We start from the raw sequence: 18,429 nt of genomic DNA on the forward strand, positions 1-18,429 counted from the left end.
TCCCTAGAAGGGTGGTTTAACCCTCACACACCTGACACTCAGGCTGGATGGATGAACTGTCCACCTGTCCCCTTCAGGGCTGTAATCTCAGACTGGCTGCCAAACCAAGCGATCCAAGGAGCGATCCGAGCTCATTTCACAGTACCATAGTACCACTGATGAAAAGCACCACTATTCACAGAAGACAGTGTATGTCAGAGAAACAATATGAAGCTCTACTCACTTGTAAGGCACACTTACCTGTGCACATTCCAGAGAGGGACTTGAAACTGCAGAGTGATGACAATGCAGCGTGTCCTCTATGCTGTGCCACACGTGCTGTGCAGCTCTTTCTTCAGGTCAATGCAAGAAAGAAAAATTCAGTCAGATCGTTGGGTTTCAGGCAATGGCAGTAAATCACAACATGCAACTTCCCCATTCAAGGTCCAACTTCACAGTTGTTGAAAGGATCTATTGCAGCAAAACAAATGTTTAAGATGTAGGACACAACTTTGCAATGCGGAGTGAAATGACCACACCAGAGCATTACCACAGACAATTCCAGCAGAAGAGATGAGAAACAGTAAAGTGATAAAACCAATACTTATCAACACAGTTTATATGAATCAAGAAATTACACAAAGTGTATGACTCACTGCAAACTACATATGCCTTTGATATTTGCCAGCGTGGCTTATTCTGCCAAAGGGTAATGGCATCCCTATGCTTCAGGTTTTGATTTCAAATTGATGTTGCTGGCAGTGGAGCACAAACAGGGGAGGAGGGGGCAAATGCAATTGGTGAGGTTTCATCATAAGTCTTTGGTCACTCTTCTGTATAATACCCCAGCATAACTGAATGTTACAAAAAAAAAACTACTGAAGAGGGAACACTAATGTTCACTACTAAGTTTTCTACTCTGCCTGGCTATAGTTTAAAGCAGCTGCCCAGCTCAGGGTCTTACCGGCAGGGCAGGAACATCCAGATGGCACACGCGACCAGGCAGAGAACGTCAGAGGCAACCTGTCAGCAGCACAAGCTCCATCTGATTCATACAGAGTGATGGACAGCAGCTGCTTCCAGCTCCAGTGGAGACTCAGCCCAGGGAGCTGGTGTGCAATGGTTGTTAAATCTCCCTCCACAGGGTCTGCTTCGGTATTAAAGAAGACAACAGCTGCAAATTAGAAATGGATTCGGTTTACTTATATAATAGGATTTTACACTAAAGTCAGCAGCTGCTTTTTCCAGAGTAAAGGTTTGTGATTTCTTTGACAATAAAGAGCCTTTTTCTTTTTTCTTTTTCTTTTTTTTTTTTTTAAAGCGAGTGATGGCAATGGATATACATAAAGAAATGCACACAAAATGGAGGTTACAGTACTTTACAGTGAAAGCTGTTTCTTAATAGGTTTTGAAGCACTTCTGGAGCCAGTCAAGCACAATTCAGACTTTCACGCCCCTCCAGTTGCTCCAGAAATGCTCCCTCTCCTCCCTGCCTAAGCTGTCTTCTGAGAGGCCGAGCTCCCCAACAAGAGCTACACGAGAAATGCTTCTCCAGTACCTCAGCCCCTCCACTTCCATTTTCCCTGACCGATTCTTCCTTCAGCAGCTTTGAAAGAAAGAGGCAAGAACACAGATTTTTATGTAAAAGCGCCCTCAATTTATTAACCCATCTTTTTGGCACGAGCAACCGCTGGCATCGCTGAGAGCGAACAAAGACAAATTTATCCCTTCTAATGATCGTCTGTAGCCTCCTTAAATGCAAGCAGTGTTAATCAGCTCATCACGCATAGTGAGATTTTTTCGTTATTATATTCATCTATTTTTCACACCATAATTCAGTCTCCGTAGAGACTGTCAAAAATTGCCAATGCCGACTATATTTCAAGTCGTCATGGCGGGGTATTGGGAAAAGTTTTCAATTAGCAATAATCGCGCCTCGGATTAACCTCATTGGCTACGATACTGCCACTGCGCAAAGCTGACCTAGCTCTCCCGCCGCCGCCGCCCCTGGCCCCGGAGCCGCCGCCGAGCTCGGGGCGATCCCCGCACCGCGCCCGCTCCGCCCCGCGTCCCCCCGGGCAGTGCCCCCCGCCCGCCCCGCGCCCCCCGCGCCCCGCCGGCACCGGAGCGCCCCGGTTTTTCCCGTCGGTGCCGAGCCCCGGGACGGCCGCGAAGGCTGGTGGGAGAGGAGTATGCAAAGTAGGAGCGACGTCAGAGCGGCAGCTCGGTGCTGAATGAAGGGTCCGCGCCGCCCCCGCGGTTCCCCCGCCTGGGCACCCCCGGGGCCGGGCATCCCCAGCCAGCCCCGAGGGGCCACAGCCGGCGGGGAGCCCCAGCCCAGCCCCTTCCCCACCACCTGCTCCCGCCAAAAACGTCCTTTAATAAACTGAGGACACTTTTAAGTAAAGAGTTCGGTTCTTGCCTTTTTCTTTCAATGCTGCTGGAGAAGGAATGGGTCACTGAAAACGAAAGTGGAGGGGATCGAGGTCGTCAAGACAGGTTGCTCCCTCGAGAACCACATCACTTTAATGATAGCCTAACAAAATACACCTTACGCCTGGTTTTTTTTTTTAGTATATCTTTCTTTTAACCATGAAAATCAGCCTCAGAAGAGGCTCTCAAAAATTGCCTATGCCGACTATATTTCAAGTCGTCATGGCGGGGTATTGGGAAAAGTTTTCAACTAGCAATAATCGCGCCTCGGATTATCCTCACGGGCTACGATACTGCCACTGCGCAAAGCTACCTTCCACTTCCACCCTCCCGGCCCCACGGCCACCGCTCCTCCGGGGAGGTCAGAGCGGCCCCCGGTGCCCCCCATGCCCCGCCGACCCGCGCCCCCCCCGCCCGCAGCCCGCGCTCCGCCAGGGCGGCGGGGATGGACCGGGGGGCGCTGGGGGGGTGCACCGGGGGGCGGCGGGGCGGCCGGGACACGCGGAGGGTGCCGGGAGGGCGCTATGGTAATGAGCGCCAGGGAAAGGGCTGCTCTGAGCCGGGGGCATCGCCCAAAAATCGCCGTGTCCCATCCCGGGTGAGAGCGGGAGGGTCCCCTCGGGGGTCCTCCCCTCGGTGAAAAGGGGTCTGCCGGGTGCCACCTGCCCTTTGCACCAAAGCAAAGCACCCACCCAAGGGTTTAAAAACACATTTAAACTATTAAAATAAAAGGCACTAAAAAAGTGGTTTAGACTCACGGATCTGCCAAAAAGAGGGTCGCGCCCCACACCTCCGCAGGGCCCAGGGGCGGAGGGACGGGCAGGGCGGCACCGCACAGCAAGTGAGCAGGATGTGCTTCTTCCCTGTGATCACAAAATTACACCCCCGCTGCTGGGCACAGGCTCGGCTCACCTAGGCTTGAAAGTAACTGCAAGGGACAAGAAAAATGGATTAGGAAATCGTGCAACGTTTTGAACTGATTAGCAAGAGCTCTTTGGCAAATGCATTCAAAAAGCAGTCCAAATTATTAGAAAGAGCCCATTGCCTGTAAGACAAGGGAACATCTATTGTCAAGATGCTACCATGCAGCAGATTGGCCTTCCTCCTATGTATTTGTTCCTCAGAAAAATAAGGCCCCTTTGAAACAAAAAAACCCAAACAAAAAAACCTCCTTATTGCCAGCAATTGGTACAGCTTATCAGGTGATTATCGAGACTGAAACTAAGCAGAAAGGCACTGGGGGTTTCTGCCAGACCACTCAGAGCCAGCAGCAGGCAGGTTGGACTCCCGAGCTATAGGAGATGTCTTTAACAGCCCTCAGTTTATTCTTCTTCTGTTACTTGTTGAATCACATTATCAGCCTAAAATCTGTTCACTGAAAATACATCTTTTGTAAGGACAAGCATTTACAACGCATTTTATCAAAGCTGTGACATGCATTTGTATCAAATCAAGTCGGATTTTAATCTTGCACGTTTCCATGGGGGCTGCCATGGAGTTCCCAGCGTTTTCAGATTGACTCAGGTGTCAGGTTGTTAGGGATACCCTTTTTCTCCCCCCCCCCCCCCGCCTTTCTTTGAAGCATGGGAATTGTAGTCTTCGTGCTTAGGGCTTAATTTCCCTGTGAACTACATTTCCCAGAAAGCTCCTCTTCCGGCAGTCAGCCCTTTCCTTCCGCGGTCGGGCACGGCAGCAATGAAAGGTGAGTTTCCAGGCATTATTCACTGTATCCCTTTTATTTCATTAGCCGGGTTTAGTTCGGCTGTTACCCCGCACCTCCCCGTTATCACAACACAAGAGACCGGGATGACATGGGAGTCCCTCTGGATTTCTGGCCTGTAACCGTTTGTAGAATCCTGTTTATCTTCTACCTTAACCTTGCCTGATCTTTTTCTGTGGAGCATCTTGGCTGTGCTTTAAAAAAACCCTCAAGCCTCAGCTTTCCATAGGTACTTTTAAAGAGTTTCACTTATTATGCACAGTAGTTATTTTTTTTAATCTGAGAACGTTGATTTTTAAAGCAGCTTTGCATTTGACAGGAAATATTCTGTCCTTTGTAACTTTCTCTCCTCCACAGTCCTTCTCTGGTTCATAGCAGCTCTCAAATCTATCTGCTTTATTTGCCTTCTCTCTCCTGTGGGCCAACCCCTATTACATTTCTATTTCATTTCCTCTCTGAACATTTCCTTCTGAGAGATATTTTGATGATAACAGGCAGGAATGAAGAGTTTTCATCAGTTAAAGCAATTTAATTACCATCAAACTGGCTTAACAGCCTTCGGGGAGCATCATGACAGAAGTTATTCTCGGAGCAAATTAGTTTATTGGGAGACTTTGTCCCTTATAATTAATTCATATGGGAAATTAAACCTCTTCGGAGGGAATGCCCAACACAACTCCTGATAAACAGCAAAACAAGGCAAAAATCATTGCAAACAGAATCCACTGCTTAGATTTTAAAAGCAATACAGACTAGGGAGGCAGTCTAATCTTCCCTGTAATTCAACTGATGATTATGCAAAGCCTTGAGAACTGGAGATTAACTGAGACAAATCTATTCTTTGCCACTGGCATCTATTAAATATCATGATACTTACAGCTGAACATCCAAGCTTTAAATGTATTTAAATATTGCTCCATTTACTGTAAGAGCTGGTACTCGAGGGGAGTTGGAGGCTTGAGGCAAGGCCACTTAGATGTACCAGGTAATCTGGCCTGTTGCAATCAGCTTTTAGAGATCATGCCCTTTTATTAGTAATTAAAGTCCTTCCTCCACCTCCCACATCTTGTACGAGCCCCCTTGCCAAGGGAGATGGTGGGAGGCAAAAATACCAAAAAATCAATTCTCAGTACTGTCACCTTCAAACCTTTTTGTACTTTGTATCCAAAACCGTAGAGAGGCCCAGAAAAAATAGTTTCAAAATAATGAAATGGAGAAAGAACTGCAGACTGCTAGAAAGCCCAAACAAAATCAAAATCCAAACCAATCCACTGCTGTCTCAACAGGTCCTGCACACAATTCCAGGCTACTTAACAGCAAAGCCATCCTGCCTGTCCCTAGCAGGGAATTCTGTTCCTTCCTTTAAGCAGGGTGTCAGTCCTATTCTTACCTGCCAGGCATTTGTTTCTGCCCCACACCCATTTGGGTGATCCCTTCTTTATCAGCCCCTGTTTGTGCTGGAGAAGCAAAGCAGCACCCCTTCATCTCTCCACTGACTCTGGAGAGGTGGCACCCACAGAACAGGAAATATCAAATGCATTTAGAGAGTGTCCTAATAATCTTCTGTCCCATTTCAAGGCCTGTTCTTCACCAGGCCTTTTGTGAAAAACAAAACAAACAAAAAACAAAACAAAATCGAGAAACAAACCAAAACACACCTCAAAGGAGTAACTCCTGTCAAGGCCTTTGTCCTGAGAAAAACCCAACATTTAAAGGTTGTTTTCTTTCCCTTCCCACAACACATGTTAAGGATGGGGTAAATAGAAAGGACTGATTTGGAGCAGGCGAAGTGTTAAAAAAGCAGAGCAAGGGTCTCTTCTGGGGAGGAAACAGCCAGTGCCTCTGGGGTGGGGTGCTTGGCCTTCCTGCCTTTCCTGCACATACCTGGGAAAGACTTTGCATGCTCAGGTCTTTCTGGGCTCTTTACAGCTCCTCTTAGGCAGCCATCCTTCACACTGGGATAGAAGAGCAGGAACCCTCCAAGTCAAGGCTGTTAACTTTGTCCTTGTACCTTGAGCAGTGCTCAGTGTTGCCATCTGTCAAAGGGATATCCGAGTGCTGTCCTCAGATGGTGGGCTTTAGTTAATGTTTCGCAAATAGTTTCTTTCCTTGCTAAACAGAAAAAAGAGCAAAGAATACTTATGAGCATCATTTTCCAGAGAATCTCAAGAAAATGGCATTAAGGTCATGTTCTTTGCTTTCTTTTACCTTCCTTGTGTTCTGTTCTTGCCTTTTAGCTGAACATGTTCTCTGCCAGGAAGCTGTCTGGAGTTTTCAGAGCCATCAGATTCCATCATTTCAGATCCCATTCTGTATCCAGAGCCTCTCCAAACTTGACTTTTGTGCCAGCCTGTCTTCCCCCAGATCCCGCGGAAGTAGAGGAGCTGCAGCACTTTGTTTCTAACTCCAAGAGGCTGTTTGTAATGACTGGAGCTGGGATCTCGACCGAGTCAGGGATCCCAGATTACCGCTCCGAAGGTGTCGGGCTCTACGCCAGGACAGACAGACGGCCTGTCCAGCACACCGAGTTCGTCCGCAGTGCCAGTGCCCGGCAGCGCTACTGGGCAAGGAACTTTGTGGGCTGGCCCCAGTTCTCCTCCCACCAGCCAAACACAGCACACCTGGTACTGAGGGACTGGGAGAAGCTGGGGAAGCTGCACTGGCTGGTGACCCAGAACGTGGATGCCCTTCACACCAAGGCCGGGAGCCAGCGCATGACGGAACTGCACGGCTGCACTCACAGGTACCGCTGCTGGCACGGGGAGGGGGGCAGTGCTCCAGCCCCTCCTTTGGGGTGACTGACAGGCTGCTGTGGTGTCACCTGCTGAGAAACGAGGCAAAACATCCATGCTGTGCTCCTGGAGATGATGTGCTTAAAGGTGGTGCTGGGCTGGGGTGGAGAAAAAGATCACAAACCAATGCTGTTCACAGCACAGTATTTAAGAAACGTGACCACCACTGTTTTTTCAGAGCATTATTTGGATCATTTCCCTTGAAGCCTGCATCAGTTTCCCCTTTCCTTGGTACAGCAAATGTCCTCTTAGAGAAGAGGACAAGGGGATCCTGAGGATACAAGGATTATCCACCAGGGCTAGCAGAGTGGATAGTGCCAGAATTGCACAGCATGAGTGGACTGGAGAAGGGCCATCACAGCCTGGCTGGGATTACCCAGGTTTCCAGATGAAAAAGCACAGCCTGAACTGGGAGAGAGGATGCACAGGGTTCAAAGCACTTCCCCTAGAGCATTCCTACAAAGCAACAGTTGGAGGTAGAAAGACAGCTCCTTGACCTGTACTATTTGGTAAATAAATATGGACAATTATGACAGGCCTCCTAAGGAACAAGTTACAGGCTCCAGATCTTCAGCTGACATGAAACTCTCCATTAAGACTTTGCTCTGAATTTCAGGGTTTTCTGCTTGGCCTGTGGAGATCGAATCTTGCGCTCTGAGCTCCAGGAGCACTTTGAGGCTCTGAATCCTACCTGGAAAGCTGAGGCATTCGGCGTGGCTCCAGATGGGGATGTGTTCCTGACGGATGAGCAGGTGCGCAGCTTCCAAGTCCCAGCCTGCCGTAAATGTGGTGGAATCCTGAAGCCTGACGTGACATTCTTTGGAGACACGGTGAGCCAGGAAAAAGTGAGTTTTGTGCACCAGCGCCTGGCGGAATCAGACTCCATGCTGGTGGCAGGATCCTCCATGCAGGTAAGTAGGTCTGCCTCCCACACTGCATTCCTGCTTCCCTGCTACTCTGCCTGCAGCAATCCTGGGATAATGTAGGACTACAAATGGCTTGTGGAACAGATCAGCCTTTGCAGAGCTTCTTTGTATTTTATTTTTACTGTGGTTGGAATCTGGCTCCACAGGTTACTCGTTTGGGCTTCCCTGTCACTTTGTGCTGCTATAAATAACTCCATTCAGACCTCTCTCTGCTGCCTCCTCCATCAGGATGCTGTAGGTTCACAATTGCTCACAAACCCAAGATAACCTGGTACAATTCAGTCCTCACTTTTTTTTTTTTGCTTGAAATTTTTAGCCTTTGGCAGCTTTTTAGGCCCTGTGGCACACTGTGAAATTTCAGATTTTAGGATGTCTAATTCCTTATTAAATTCTCAAAAAGAGAGCTGAAATACCTTTCCTTACTGCTTAGGATTGTCCTTTGTATCACAGTGTGTTTTCTCCATTAGCCTCTTATAGATAAGGTAAGGTAATTAAACAACAGGTAATTAAACAATTAAACCATTTTGTAATAGTGTTTGTATAAGAGAAATTTTTTCAGGAACAAGTTCTATTACATTAAAATCCCCTAGTCTAACACCTCCCAGAATGAGATAAAACCAAGGCTGCCTGCTTGTGATTCTCTTGGCTTCAGGATACCGGAGACAAATTCCTTGAGCTTGCACTTCTTAAGCTTATAATCCTTTGTACAGGAATGATTGAAATGCCTTAGGTTTGTTCTTGTACCACCTAAGCTGGGCCATGTGAGAACCATCAAAGTGCAGCATTTAAGAACCTATGATAACTAATAAAAGCTGCTGCAGAGATTTACTAAAAGACAAGGATGTTTTCTTTCCATGGGCTATGAAGTTTCAGTTTCTAGGAAATTGCAAATCCTTCACTGACAGAGGTTAAAAGCTGTTCTTTTCTGTGTGCTCCACAACAAAGGCATTTCGTACCTGAACCCTGTATGTACAGCCCCTTTTCCCGCTGCCAACAGCAATTCTTTTCCTTTCCTTACTCCTTTCTGTAGCTCTTCCCTTGCCTAAGCTGCCAGTAATTTTGTCTTCTGTTATTCCTGCAGGTATACTCTGGTTACAGGTTTGCTCTCGCTGCCCGGGAGAAGAAGCTGCCAATTGCAGTCCTTAACATCGGGCCCACAAGGTTAGATCACTTTGCATCCTTAAAACTGAATTCCCGCTGTGGGGAGCTGCTGCCTTTGATTGTTGCACAGGACCCAACCCGCTGAGCTCCAGTAGCTATCAGGAGTAAAGTTATTTCTGCAAGGTGAGTACCTTCCCTGGTCAGTCACGGGGTAAAAAGATGGGTTCCTGGCAAATGCTGAGGCTGAGATGTGCTGACTAAAAAGATGTTCCCACAGCGTGCATCAAAACGCGGCTGGAAATTTTCATCTGTAACAGTTACGCTCTGATGGGCCATGATACTGTTTCCCATGATCATAAACAAAAAGCATACTAAGTGCTAATGCTCCCAGAAAACTGGGCAGGAGTAGCCAGAAGACTCAGCAGTGTTGAATTCCATTTGTCAGTATGAGAAAACTACAGGGGATCATTTGTAGTTCCAGAGAACCTGATCACACTGTTGCCTTTGCAACTGATAATTCCAAAGCTCTTCCTGGCTGAATTGGTCCAGCTAATCCTAAGCAGACACTGCCGTTTAAAGTAATCAATTCCATCGATAAAGCAGCTTCTTCCTTCCACTCCTGCAGGAATCATCATCTCAGAAAGGGGAAAACCTCCATGTAGGAGGCAGCTGTGAGATCCGGTGCACGGCCACTGAGGACACCAGGAGAGGGCAGCAAGCCTCGCACGTGTCGGCCTCGCCAGTTCCCTCCATTGAAACCATCGGGAAACAGGATGATGATGATGAAAAAAAACCACTTTTCTGCCTTACCTTGCCGTGGTAAACAGTGCCTTTTCATTCACTGGGACAGGATAATCGGACTGCTGTAACCCAGGACAAAATACCTTAATTATAATTGTCCCCAGAGGAGAATGAGGGACAGGGATTTTGACTGAGTAACTTGAGGCTACAGCACAGGAGGGCGATGTGGGAAACCTGGGCATCTGCTGGAGGATCCAACGTCACTAGAAAAAGGAGGCAAGAGGAACTGCAGTTGTCATTTAAAGCAAAGATTTAAAATAGAAGCTGAACAAAAACACTGCTCTTGTAAGAGATTATTTGGAAGCACAGAGTACAAGGCTGACATCTTCCATCAAGGATGGGAAGTCAGCATTTCCCTAAACTGTCAGTTAACAAGCTAAACTGCTTCCTATTTGAACCCTTTAAAAATTAAATATTGTTGAAATGCCAGAGGAGTTACTTTAAGCTAATCTGACCAGCAATGCTTTCAGAGGGGCTGCTACATTTTCCAGAATGCGTTTTCTGAGTATGTTATTTAATTAATGAATAGCTAAGTAGTGAATTGAAATTGTTTACAAGATTGATACTGTTTGCATTGTAATTTTCTCTCCCTCCTATGATTTATTTAAGTACACTCTCAATAGCCAGTTTAGATCCATTTTTTCCATTGCAAAAATGCAGAATGTAATTACTAGCAGCTGATGAATTAAGAGGGAAATACAATTAAATCTGTACAATAGGTCTCCCTCAGGAGCTAATCTCAAGCTATTAATAGATGCAATTTCCACACTCCTAACAGGAGATCCATCACTACTGGCTAACCATTTTTTGTTGATCCTGAGGGTGGTATTGTAAGCCATATCAAACCTTTTACAGAGGAAAAGACAGAACCTTGCACAAACTAGAACACTAAATTTTTGACTTGACCTTCTGCATGAATCTACCACTTCCCTTCTGGCTATGAGGGATATTAATTGTTGGGGCTTTACAAATGCCCCCTCCTACTCTGCAAATAACATGTCCTGTACTAATATTTTGACAAGAACTGTAACAAGCAGTTGGAAACAAGGATGACAGAGTCATCTGCTAAAAGGTCAAGTAACAAAGCAAGGACAACTGACCACGTGATACAAAGTTCTTTTTTGCTTTGTTGTTGATTCAAATCCATGCCAGGCAGGAGCAAGTAAAGCACAGAAAATAAGGGATACATAGGCACCCAATTTCTGGAGAAGGTAGAGGGCATTAAGATGCTTAATGCATTTCAAGATTTGGCTGTTATGGGTCAGAGGAGAGACAGCTTCACTTAGAAACCAAGTGAGATCAGTTCAGGACCCCCACCTGCATTCTGCTCTCATTTAATGGAGACCCCAATTTGCAGCAGGTCAGGTGTCTGCTGTTTGGCAGTGAAGAAAGCTCACAGATGTCACTCCATATTTACCTGTCCTGTCCATAGTACAGCTGTCCTGCTAACCAAGGTTTTTGCAGAAATCATGGCTAAAGTATAGCAGAGTCCCCACACACAGGGAATTTATTTGCATAGGTTTTTCCATGTAAGAAGAGGCACTGATGCCTCCTTAGCAGAGGAGCTGGGGCTGAGTTTCTCACCATCTGCATCATCTTCTGCCCCACCTTGAAACTTCTGTGACATTGGTGTGTCAAAAACAGAGGCTGCAGGTTTACTGCCAGTAGAGCCAGCATTTTGAGATGGTGTGGGAGCATTACTGAAACATCTAAAACAAGAAAACATTTCAAGTGAAGACTTGGAATTAGCTATGTGACAGGTAACTAAACCTCCCACATCTATCCTTGCCTCTTCTCCAGTTCTGCAGCTGAGCCTGTGGGAGAGGAGTCAGGGTGTCTCTTCAGCATTACTGGCAGATGAGTCATATTACCCTGACCCTCCAGGGATTATACTTTTAAGTCCCTGAGACAATGACTTACAATAAACAAACATTACAGTAGACTTTATGTCCATAGTTTATTACTATATGTTAACGAGCATATCTACAGCAAATACATGAGGCTGAGACAAAGGAGCTCCTTTTTTTTTTCCTGCTAGGCTGATCTAGTACTACTAAAGTTGACTTCTTTTAGAGCAGGATTGGAGCACTTCAGCTCTTAACATGTTCCCCAAGACACCACTGAGAAGTTCACTCAACTGAGAAATGCCTGAGAGCGCCTAAAGATCCTGCACCAAAAGCCAGATCTGCATCACTCTAATGCTGACTGACACCTTCCCCTGTCACTCCTTGGGGGCTGTTTGTGTGGGAAGATGCAACGCAGAGAGATAACAGCTATCAGAACATAACTATGTCTTTGCAGGCAGCTAGCAAAGGCCTATCCTGAGAAGTTTGTGTTTCTCAGCTTACTGATGTCATCACCAGCCTGGAGGGAGTTACAGAAACCTCCAGGGCTGAGCAGTATAGGAATTAGCCATGCTGTGGGAAAACAACAAACTCAGTAACATAACTGACCTAGTGTTCAGCTTCATTCTCTCAGACAATGCAGAATTTGCAAGGGAGGAGGGTTTAAAAAGGGGGAGAAATGTTGTTCCTGAAAGCTAAAACAAAAGGGCCATAATCTTTGTGTTATTGGCTAAAACTATGGGAAAAGAAGTGTTACAGAGCCTGAGCAGTGTTCTCACAGGTCCTTTCTATCTATGCTGTTTGCTTTAAGTCAGTCTCATCCTCCACATGATTCAACCCTCTCCCACCTTTTCTGGCTCACAGTTTTTAGACCAGTCCACCAGTATTTTAGATCATGGCTTGCAGTCATAGCTCTGTGCACCTGTGGGTGCCAAATGTACACATCAGACAACAGCACAAGGACAGGTTTTTTTACCATGAAATTAGCTGAATCAACAGCTTATGCTCTTCCCCTTTTCTTACAGCTGTTCCTCCTGAGGTCTGGATAGAGGAGCTGAGAGTACCTTATAATGGATTTTTCTGCTGCTCCTCTGGAAGTGGGGTTGGAGTTATCCAAAGCAAATAAAAGCCACTTCCTATTTGGCACATCTTGTCTTTGTTCCTGGGCAAATTCTCAGAGCAAACTGTAACTGAGCCCAGCAGCCTGAGAGAGGTAGTTCACACACTGAGCTCCAGTGAGGGCAACATAGACTGCAGATGGCCTGGAGGGCTGGGTGGCTGTGGTGTAAGTGCAGCCTCCCACATCTTACAGTCACATTGCTCCTACTGACACACCTGCTTGTTCATGGCTTCTAGAAAATGACCCAAATCTACCTTCTAGAATGTGCTTCTTCCCCCATAACTGCCTTGGATGGCACCCTTTCCCAGCTTTTGCAGCAGGAAGGTGAAAGACTGTTCCAGACACCTGCAGTTCTGTCCTCTCCTTTCCCACTAAGAAAGATACCCAAGTACCACCTCCTGCACCACTAACTAGACAATGGCAGGGAAGAAGAAAAGCTGAGCCTGAGAGGAAGACCAACAGTACAAATGTCTTGTATTGGTCTCAGGCCCAAATAGGAACTGACACAGGATCATTACCACAAGCACAGTTGTTTGCTCTCTGCATGTCTCACCTCAGCTGGAGCACTTTCCCTTTCATCTCTGCAATGCCCATATAGTTAAGAGTAATTCAACTCTCCCTGCAGAGACTGAAAAATCTTGGCCTAGAAAACAACAATAGAGAAAAGGAAGATAAGAGGCTGAGATTTCACTTCTGCAGTGTGAGCCCACAGAGCTGCTGTCCCTCCAGCATCTCATGTCCCAGCTGCAGTGCTGTGAGGGGCCTCAGAGCTCCCCGGCTTGCTGAGCACAGGGATACCTTGTGTTTCTGTTTTGGAACAGGCTGTCATGGCAGAAGATCTTCACACACACCTTGTACTCTCCATACACTGGCAGTGAGTCAGTTCAAGCAATCACTGGCCCTGCTCTTTCCACAACATTCCTCAAAGCCCTAATTAGCAGAACCCCTTCAGCCTCCCCACCTGTGCCGTTCATTAGGGCCTGACACGCTACATTTTGTGGGAAGGTTCCCTATGGATGGAGGATGTTTGAATTTACTGTTAGGTCTTTCACACCACCAAAGCAGCATGGAAATGAGAAGCATGATCAAGGGACTAAACATAAGTGTAGGCTTATCAAATCTGTACTGAGTAGGATGGATATAAATTGAAATGGAGCCTTCATTTATCCACTGAATTTATCTGTGGAATGCTAGTGTGCCCCAAATGCTGGATGCCAGGAGTAGATACACTGCTCACCTCAAATCTAGAGAGTTCCTTTTACAGGCCAAATTTATACCAACAGGTTCTGAAATGCTTCCAACTGCACCCCAGCAATCTTCTCTGCTAGTGATGATACAGCTCAAAAGTACAGTGTTCCTTCTAGATAGTGATGGTATTTTACTTTTTTTCCTCTACAACAGGATTTATAATTTATCACTACAAAGGGATTTCAGTAACATTTACTTAGGAGCTTTACTGTTCTACAAAAAATAACTTCAGAGAATCAGAGCTAGTGTGTGAGCACAGGAGATCTCATCTTGCGCTTCCAGCCCTAGGAATGATTCATCTTGGCCACATCTTGGGAGCACATCCAGGATCCTCAGGATTTCTTTGGAGGACCCCAAGTACTCAACGTTTCCAGAAAATTCACGTACACAAACACCCAAGGAAAAATAAGCAACAAATACTGGTACAAAACTAGGACTTGATGTGCCATAAGATGGAGTATCTGGCTGCCACACACTCCATTTTTTCTTTCATTAAAAAAAAAAGAACAAAATGCAATTTACTATCCTATCTCATTATCATGCTAATGCCCTCAAAGATCCAGTGACCTTCAATAGGAAGGCATTGCAAGTACCTTCCAGCAACATATCAAGCCAGCTTCTTCCTTCTCCATCTGTTTCTAGTTTCTCAGAGCCCTCTTGCAGACCCTTGGGTTCTGCTCCATGTTTGGGTACAGTTCATTCCCGTGAGGAACAGGAGTGAGCAGCCCCTGCCCCAGGGGCTCACCCGCACCTCCCTAAAACCTCTGCCAGCACAACTGGTACCAAGGGCGGGGGGCGGCTTTGGCACAGGACCTTGGCAGGGCTGGAAAACGGGGGCAGATACCATCCCTCAGAGGGGGTCCCTGCGTTCCAAGCCAACATTACCTCCTGTCCTGCAGCTCCTGACCGGGAACAGCGCCGGGCAGCGGAAGGGCTCCCTCAGAGCGGGGAGCGGCCGAGCAGCTCAATCCCCTCACGCAGCCGCGCCCCGGGGGACAGCTGTGCTGTGGCTATGGCGTGGGCAGCCCGGCGCCAGGGTGAGGGGGCGGGAAGGACGCCCTGACGAGCCCCGTGAGGGCGGGAGAGGTGCCCTGGGGAGCCCCTGGAGTATGAGGGAGTGAGGGAAGGTCGCCCTGAGGAGCCCTTGGAGCGTGAGGGAGTGTGGGAAGTCGCCCTGAGGAGCCCCAGGAGGGTGAGGGAGGGCGTGAGGGTCACCCTGAGGAGCCCTGCGAGGGCGGGAGAGGTGCCCTGAGGAGACCCCAGGACGGTGAGGGAGGCAGGGTCGCCCTGAGGAGCCCCGGAAGGGCAGGAGGGTCGCCCTGAGGAGCTCCGGGAGGGTGACGGAGAGTGGGAAGGGCGCCCTGAGGCGCCCCTGGAGCGTGAAGGAGTGCAGGAGAGTCGCCCTGAGGATCCCCTCGAGTGTGGGGGAAACAAGACAGTCGCACCGCGGAGCCGCAGCCCCGCCCCGCCCCTCAGGTACCTGCGGGCTGAGGGCGGGGCTGCACGCGGGACGCACCTGCTCGCGCGCCCCGCCCCGCCCCGCCCCCGCCGCTTCCAAGGGCCAATCAGCGAAGGCGGGGGCGCCACGCGCGCCCCAGCGAGCCGTGGGCAGAGGGGGCGGGGCGTGAGGGGAGGTGGGGAGGCCCCGCCCCTCCCCTGCCTTCCCCCCGGCCCTGCGTCGTCGCAGCGCGGTGGGAAGCAGTGGGTTGTTGTAAGGCGTTTATTGAGGTGGTTTTTAAGTCCTGCGGCCGCCCTGAGGGGCAGGAGGGAGATTATTGGCAGTATTTCTTTTTATCCAGATCCTTGTGTTCGGGGTTGTAGGGCGTGTTGGCGAAGCATATGGCAGCGGTGCGGTCGCAGTTGCAGATGAACGAGGAGCACTCGTCGTTCTTGCCTGGAGGAGAGAGAGGAGCGCTCAGACCCTGCAGCTCCTTCGCCAGGCACTGCGGTGGCTCAGGCTGGCATTTCTGTTGTCAGGGTGTACCCGTTTCACTGCTGCCATCGTTTTGGGGTGCACAGGATTCTCCCCACTAAACCCTCTGCATCTAAAGCTGTGTGCTCCAGCCCGGCCATCTCTGGCCCCTTCCTCCCTCCCCTCCTGCAGTGCTGTTTGCCGGCCTCTCTGCTCTTTACCTCGGTTCCAGAGCCCTATAAAGGTTTCACCGTTCATCAGAGGTGTCCAGCAAAAGCCGTGTATCACTGCCCAGTTAACACGCTGATCTCTTGGGTAGTGCCATTAAAAGGGATCCCAGAAAAGTACCACAGGGACTCAGTCCCCTGAAGAGGAGACAGGCTTCCCTGTGATACCATATATCTTCATAAACTTTAAATTGTGGGCTATATGGAGAATATTCGCTCCAGTGCCTGTGTGAGGTGTGCCTTTTCTGACAACCAGCCCCCCGTCTTCCTGCCACAGAAGTGTAACACAGAGCCCTGTTCCTTCCAAAGAGAGAATGGAGAACATTTGGAGTCATGTGGAAGTGGACATACTGCTACATGTAATCTCCCCGCTGGAGCAGCTGTACTTGTAGGACTTGGTGTAGGGGTTGTCCAGGAGGAATCTGCATGAGTCCAATTTCTGTGCCTCTCCGTAGCAGTTATCGTGTACCTGGCAGCACCTGGGAAACAAGGAGAAAAAGGTCAGAAACTACCAGAAATACAGCTGACCTGTAAGACACACAAATATACTATGGTTACTTTGACAAGGCACTGAACAAAAAAAACCCCAAAATCAAAAAGATACCCAGTGACAAGAGAGCAGCCCCAAAGGGAAACAGTTGTGCCAGCTCATGGTCCGAGAGGTGTGTGGTACATGTGTACTTACTGGAGATGATCTCAATTGTCTATTGGGCACAGAGAAAGCAAAAGCCAGTGTTTTCCCTGTACACCCCCTCAGTGGTGCTGAGAGCTCACAGCCAACACAAAGCACGGTGTCTTGGCTGTCACACTTGTGTGATCTCTAAACTGTCCAAGCTGTTTACCAGCATTTTCCAGCTCAGCCCTGTATGTGTTGATGGCTGTGCACTGGGCAGAGTGTGTAGAGCTGCGCCCAGGCTGCTGGCACAACACTGCTGGAAAAAATGCTGGAATGAGCGTGCTGTGCTGCCATAGGAAGGAAAAGAGAGTTGCTGGGATTATATTTTATTTTAGTAATAAGGCACTGAGGTGTGATACTGCACATCCTTGTTCCTTTGAATCCATCTGTGAGAGGAAGCTTCGTTCACAGCAGCTGGTGGGTTTGTGAGTGTTTATAGGCAGGGCCAGCTGAGACGAAGCTGGGGTGCAGAACCAGGAAAGCGCAAGCAAGGGAAGAGGTTTGTAAAAGCAGGGTGTTATAAACCTGTCGAGCTCATCAACTGGAGTCCCGCTGCCTCCCAAGCCGCAGTAGCAGCCGTAGCCGTTGAAGTCCAGCAGCGGGTGGCTGTCTGGCAGGGTGCACTTGATCAGCTTGCGGAACAGCCACATGGCCCGGGGAGAGACATCAGCGCTGGCTGCGCCCACTGAGGAGAGACACAGAGGTTAGAGTCAGGCTGACTGTTACCAAGTCCGGGGGTGAGGGCACCTACGCACCCGACAGCAGGAAAAGCAGGGTCAGGAACTTCATTCTTGCAGGACTTGACAGAGAGATTGGCGATAAAGGGAATTGGTGTCTCTTTATACGACAAGCTCACCTTGACATGGGTATGAGATAAACCAGCCAGTATTTACGTTACTAAATGTAGACTTCTTCCATCGGAGACTGTGAGTGGGAGGTTGTGGCGTGACCAATTGAAGGCCAATTGAATGAACTCTATGGAACCTGGGAAGGCAAATATTTGCTCTCTAAATTTTTCCTATTAAATTCTTGTAGTGATGCTATTAGATGTCAGCCTGAAAGACCTGGATGTTTTTAAGGCCCCTCTGCTGAAAAATAGTAGCAGTATGGTAGTTAAGTTGGAAATTGCTGGCACACTAATAACCACCTGTCACTAATACCTGCATCCTCTTTTTATAGTATCCCACTTATCATTAATCATGTATCTCTCCATGGATTCTCCTGGCCTAATAAGGTTCAAGTTGTCCACTCACCTCAAATAACCATTTGGCATGAGCTGAACCAAAAAAAATTCGAGCTGTTCTTTACTTTGAAACCACAGAGGAGAAGGAGGTACTACTAGGCAAGAAACAGGAGCCAAGTGACCTGGAAAGTGTCTGTATCTGAGTTAACAAGGAGTAGTGTCTGTTTTTATGTGGCCTTAAGGGATTTACACTGGAAATGAACTGGGCTTAGAAGTGTCAACATACACAGCAGACTTCATTACCTTAGAGAGAGCAGTTTGTCCTTCTCCAGCACCAATGCAGAACCCAGTTAGGCCCTTTGGTTTTCTATGCCAAGGGATGAGGTGAGTTGGGAACCTTGAATGAAGTTCAAGAAATGGGTAAGAAAAAGCTTCCTGGAATCAGCCAGGGGTAAGTCCAAAACACT

General features: G+C 48.1%; 3 protein-coding genes, 2 long non-coding RNA genes and 2 other non-coding genes across 8 annotated transcripts in view; 1 reads left to right on the top strand and 6 right to left on the bottom strand.

Moving 5' to 3' along the window:
- PXN (paxillin) overlaps positions 1-975 on the bottom strand; it is a 49,331-nt gene extending 48,356 nt beyond the window's left edge. Inside the window, exons 1-2 of the mRNA XM_051805388.1 lie at positions 944-975; positions 241-332 (exon numbers count right to left, since the gene is read on the bottom strand). Of these exons, the coding sequence (XP_051661348.1) occupies positions 241-332; positions 944-960 (109 nt within the window). The 5' untranslated portion in view covers positions 961-975. The remainder of the gene's footprint in view (positions 1-240; positions 333-943) is intronic.
- Positions 976-1,818: 843 nt separating this feature from the next.
- On the bottom strand, positions 1,819-1,959 carry LOC127479039 (U4 spliceosomal RNA). The gene has a single exon (XR_007907443.1). It is a non-coding gene; the product is annotated as a U4 spliceosomal RNA (small nuclear RNA).
- Positions 1,960-2,582: 623 nt separating this feature from the next.
- On the bottom strand, positions 2,583-2,723 carry LOC127479038 (U4 spliceosomal RNA). Its single transcript, XR_007907442.1, has one exon. It is a non-coding gene; the product is annotated as a U4 spliceosomal RNA (small nuclear RNA).
- A 406-nt stretch (positions 2,724-3,129) lies between these two features.
- LOC127478996 (uncharacterized) lies at positions 3,130-6,458 on the bottom strand. Its single transcript, XR_007907432.1, has 3 exons — positions 6,341-6,458; positions 6,017-6,244; positions 3,130-3,340 (listed from the first exon to the last, which is right to left on the bottom strand). It is a non-coding gene; the product is annotated as an uncharacterized LOC127478996 (long non-coding RNA).
- Positions 4,055-10,181, top strand: SIRT4 (sirtuin 4). Of its 2 annotated transcripts, none has more exons than XM_051805400.1 (5): positions 4,055-4,114; positions 6,370-6,875; positions 7,541-7,835; positions 8,932-9,134; positions 9,577-10,181. In XM_051805400.1, exons 2-4 carry the CDS (start codon positions 6,376-6,378, stop codon positions 9,094-9,096), a joined length of 960 nt encoding a protein of 319 aa, XP_051661360.1. In that variant the 5' UTR covers positions 4,055-4,114; positions 6,370-6,375; the 3' UTR covers positions 9,097-9,134; positions 9,577-10,181. The 2 variants fall into 2 exon arrangements, with proteins under 2 accessions (XP_051661360.1, XP_051661361.1); XM_051805401.1 differs by having other exon boundaries at positions 8,932-9,011.
- Positions 10,182-11,327: 1,146 nt separating this feature from the next.
- Positions 11,328-14,968, bottom strand: LOC127478995 (uncharacterized). Its single transcript, XR_007907431.1, has 3 exons — positions 14,850-14,968; positions 13,270-13,359; positions 11,328-11,461 (listed from the first exon to the last, which is right to left on the bottom strand). It is a non-coding gene; the product is annotated as an uncharacterized LOC127478995 (long non-coding RNA).
- A 657-nt stretch (positions 14,969-15,625) lies between these two features.
- PLA2G1B (phospholipase A2 group IB) lies at positions 15,626-18,048 on the bottom strand. The gene is made up of 4 exons (XM_051805410.1): positions 17,535-18,048; positions 17,305-17,464; positions 16,455-16,582; positions 15,626-15,858 (listed from the first exon to the last, which is right to left on the bottom strand). Exons 1-4 carry the CDS (start codon positions 17,566-17,568, stop codon positions 15,737-15,739), a joined length of 444 nt encoding a protein of 147 aa, XP_051661370.1. The 5' UTR covers positions 17,569-18,048; the 3' UTR covers positions 15,626-15,736.
- Between the last annotated feature and the right edge of the window lie 381 nt (positions 18,049-18,429).

This window comes from Manacus candei, unplaced genomic scaffold (genome assembly GCF_025592945.1).
Source record: "Manacus candei isolate 608988 ecotype Guabito, Panama unplaced genomic scaffold, ASM2559294v1 h1tg000064l, whole genome shotgun sequence".
Classification (NCBI taxonomy): domain Eukaryota; kingdom Metazoa; phylum Chordata; class Aves; order Passeriformes; family Pipridae; genus Manacus; species Manacus candei.